Below are 2,747 nucleotides of genomic sequence, written 5' to 3'. Positions count from 1 at the left end.
CCCCCCCCCCCCCCCCTTCCCCGCTGCTCCGAGGAGTACAGAGCATCCCAAGTGATAAACTACTCAGGGAACATATGGAAAATGGAAGGGGAAACCCTGAAATCCAGCAACGTGTGGAACTGCAAAATAAATATTACCATAAGGGTTGAGGTAATTACCTCATCAGCTCAAAGAAGAAAGATCAAAACAACGCAGAGTTTGGAGAGATTTCTGTTTTGTTTTTTTTTTTTCCATTACCACGCTCAGATTCACAGTTAGAAAGTGAGACCATCTCATACGGTTTCAGATCATTCTAGAGCAAAAAGTAAACAGCGACAGGATCTGCTGTCAAGTCTGTCATTTAGGATATCTAGGTAATGTCATCAGCTCAAAGAAGAAAGATCAAAACAATGCAGAGTTTGGGAGAGATTTCTGTTTTGTTTTTTTTTTTTCCATTACCACGCTCAGATTCACAGTTAGAAAGTGAGACCATCTCATACGGTTTCAGATCATTCTAGAGCAAAAAGTAAACAGCGACAGGATCTGCTGTCAAGTCTGTCATTTAGGATATCTAGGTAATGCACCAGGAGTAATTGCAAAAAAAAAAAAAAAAAGGTCTACTTCCCCTGAATCCCAATGACATCTGCATTGTAGTCGTTTCCCCACAATTATGCCTGGCAGGAGGTGATGCATCTCCGCAGCTCGCTCCACAACAACTTACTTAATTCAGAGATAAACACACTGCGAAGATACCAACAGCCGGGATCTGGGCAAGACTCCTTGTGTTTATCATCCACGGCATTAGGGAGCTCTGCTACTGCACTTCATTTCAGAAGGAGCTGAAGGCAAAGCTTCCAATAGTTTGCTGAAGTGTATTACCTCCTATTAGCAACCTTTAACAAGGGTACTGAGGGATGCACAGTTCCTATCTACCAACTTTTCTGACAAGACATTAACCCAGCCCCCTCTTTGGCTTTTTAGCCGCAAAACATCCCAAAGCTGTTTGCAAATGGGGAGCCAGGCACCTCTGCTGTGGCCCCCGAGGAAGGGAGATGGGTTGGGGGCCAACGGCACCAACATTTCAGCACAGCCAAGCGATAGCAGCATCGCCACAAGGTGTTGCTCCTCCCACGTACACAAAATAAACCCACCCCGCTCAGATGAGGGACCGAGTCCTCACGCCTGATCTGTGGCACCTCTGCCACCGAGAGCGTGGCGTCTGCAGGGCAGCTGTGTGTGTGTGAGATTCCTAGAAAGGATCACGGCGCCGAAGCAAATCTCTGGAAGGTGCCAGTGACAGCAAAAAGCCTCGTCTGCGACGGGCAAATAAAGGCCGGCACGGGCATCCTGCGAGGCAGGAAGACAAAAAGCAGATCTCCAGACTGCCAACTTATTTATCAAATGACTGAAGGAGGTGTAGGTGTGAGAACTTCCCCTGCAAACATCTCCCCCCCCCCCAAATAAATCACGTGTGTTTGTGTATGTGTAAGACAGGCTACTGAATTACCGGCACAAGGGAGGCAGAAAGCAATGGTTTATCCAAATAAACCAGATCAACAGGGAAGGGGAAGGGACTGGCATGGGGTACCCATGTCTGTCAGATCACACAAGCCAGGAGGGACGTTTATTTCACCAACCCCACCATTTTACCCTCGCCCTTTCCCCATGCCTGACGCGCATCCCAGTTCGCATTCAATGAAACAAACCAAACCCCCCCAAAAGACATAACCCTTTGCCAACCTGGTCGCCGCCTTCGCCTTTTCTTGGAGCCAAAGAGTTTGACCCTGGAAAACACATTCAACTTGTTCTTGTCGCAGCTTCCCTTGCTCTTGCTGGGGCTGTTGACACACTTACAGGCGTTGGACTTCTCCCGCTCCCTGGCTTGTCTCTTCTGGCGGATCAGGGAGCTGGCGATGGCTGCGGCCATGGCCGCCACCGCCCCGGCACCACCGGCGGGTCAGGGGCACGGGGTTTGTTGGCCGGCCGCGGTCGCCGCAGCCAGCATGCTGCTCGGCCCGTCCCCAATGCCGGGGGACGCTGCCGGGCACCTCGGCCAACACCGCCCACCGCCAATGGGTCGGGGAGCCCAGGAGGTACCGGTGGGATGCTGGCAGCGGGATACTGGCAGCGGGGACCCTGGGGTGGGGATGCTCAACAGTTTCGCTCAAGCGTTTATTGTCCGCCCAAGATCTTCCCCTTTGGGTTTTTCTGCTTCCTTGCTTATTCCTCCCAACTTCTGGCAGGGGAAAGTTTGCAGGCAGAGGTGAGGGTTTCTTCGGGGGCAGAGCAGCTCACTTGGGAGACATCCCTCCGAGCTATCCGCACGCAGACATGGCACATCCACTTGGCGCAAGATCATCGCATCTCTCCCAGCCCCCGGGTGCCTCCGCTTAACTTTTCCTCCCCACCCGTCCCCCTTCCCCGTTCAAATTCCCAGCCAACACCTGTTAAGACTCCAGCCAGGGGTCTGTCCTCTTGCAGGGCTTTTATCCCGGAGCCTTTTCCCTCTTCTCCCTTCGGATCCGAAGCGAGCGGTGATGGAGAGACACGGGGAGGAGGTGCCGAATCCCGGAGCTTGGGCTCAATTCGCTGCCGAGCGCCTCGGGAAGGCTCTTCCCCTTCGATCCTCACAGGTGCCGTTGCCAGCCCAGCCTCCCCTCGGGCTTGTGCATGGCCCCCTTCGGTCGCCAGGCGATAAACAGCCCGGGTCCCCCCCCCAAATCCCGCCCCGACGCCCGGTCTCCGGCGGCTCCTGGCCGCGCTGCAGC

The 2,747-nt window shown here is 53.7% G+C and overlaps 1 protein-coding gene across 2 annotated transcripts in view; it reads right to left on the bottom strand.

Moving 5' to 3' along the window:
- Window positions 1–2,747, bottom strand: part of FGF13 (fibroblast growth factor 13) — a 132,243-nt gene that overhangs the window by 67,391 nt on the left and 62,105 nt on the right. The window contains exon 1 of one of the 2 annotated variants that reach the window (XM_014955328.1): window positions 1,720–2,725. The exons of the other annotated variant lie outside the window; for it this stretch is intronic. Within the exon in view, the coding sequence (XP_014810814.1) occupies window positions 1,720–1,906 (187 nt within the window). The 5' untranslated portion in view covers window positions 1,907–2,725. Of the gene's footprint in view, window positions 1–1,719; window positions 2,726–2,747 lie in introns of those variants that run through there. 2 annotated transcript variants of the gene reach the window in all.

Source organism: Calidris pugnax, unplaced genomic scaffold, assembly GCF_001431845.1.
Source record: "Calidris pugnax isolate Ruff unplaced genomic scaffold, ASM143184v1 scaffold38, whole genome shotgun sequence".
Lineage (NCBI taxonomy): Eukaryota > Metazoa > Chordata > Aves > Charadriiformes > Scolopacidae > Calidris > Calidris pugnax.
The sequence above is the reverse complement of the archived record's forward strand: the minus strand, read 5'-3'. Positions and strand labels throughout refer to the sequence as shown.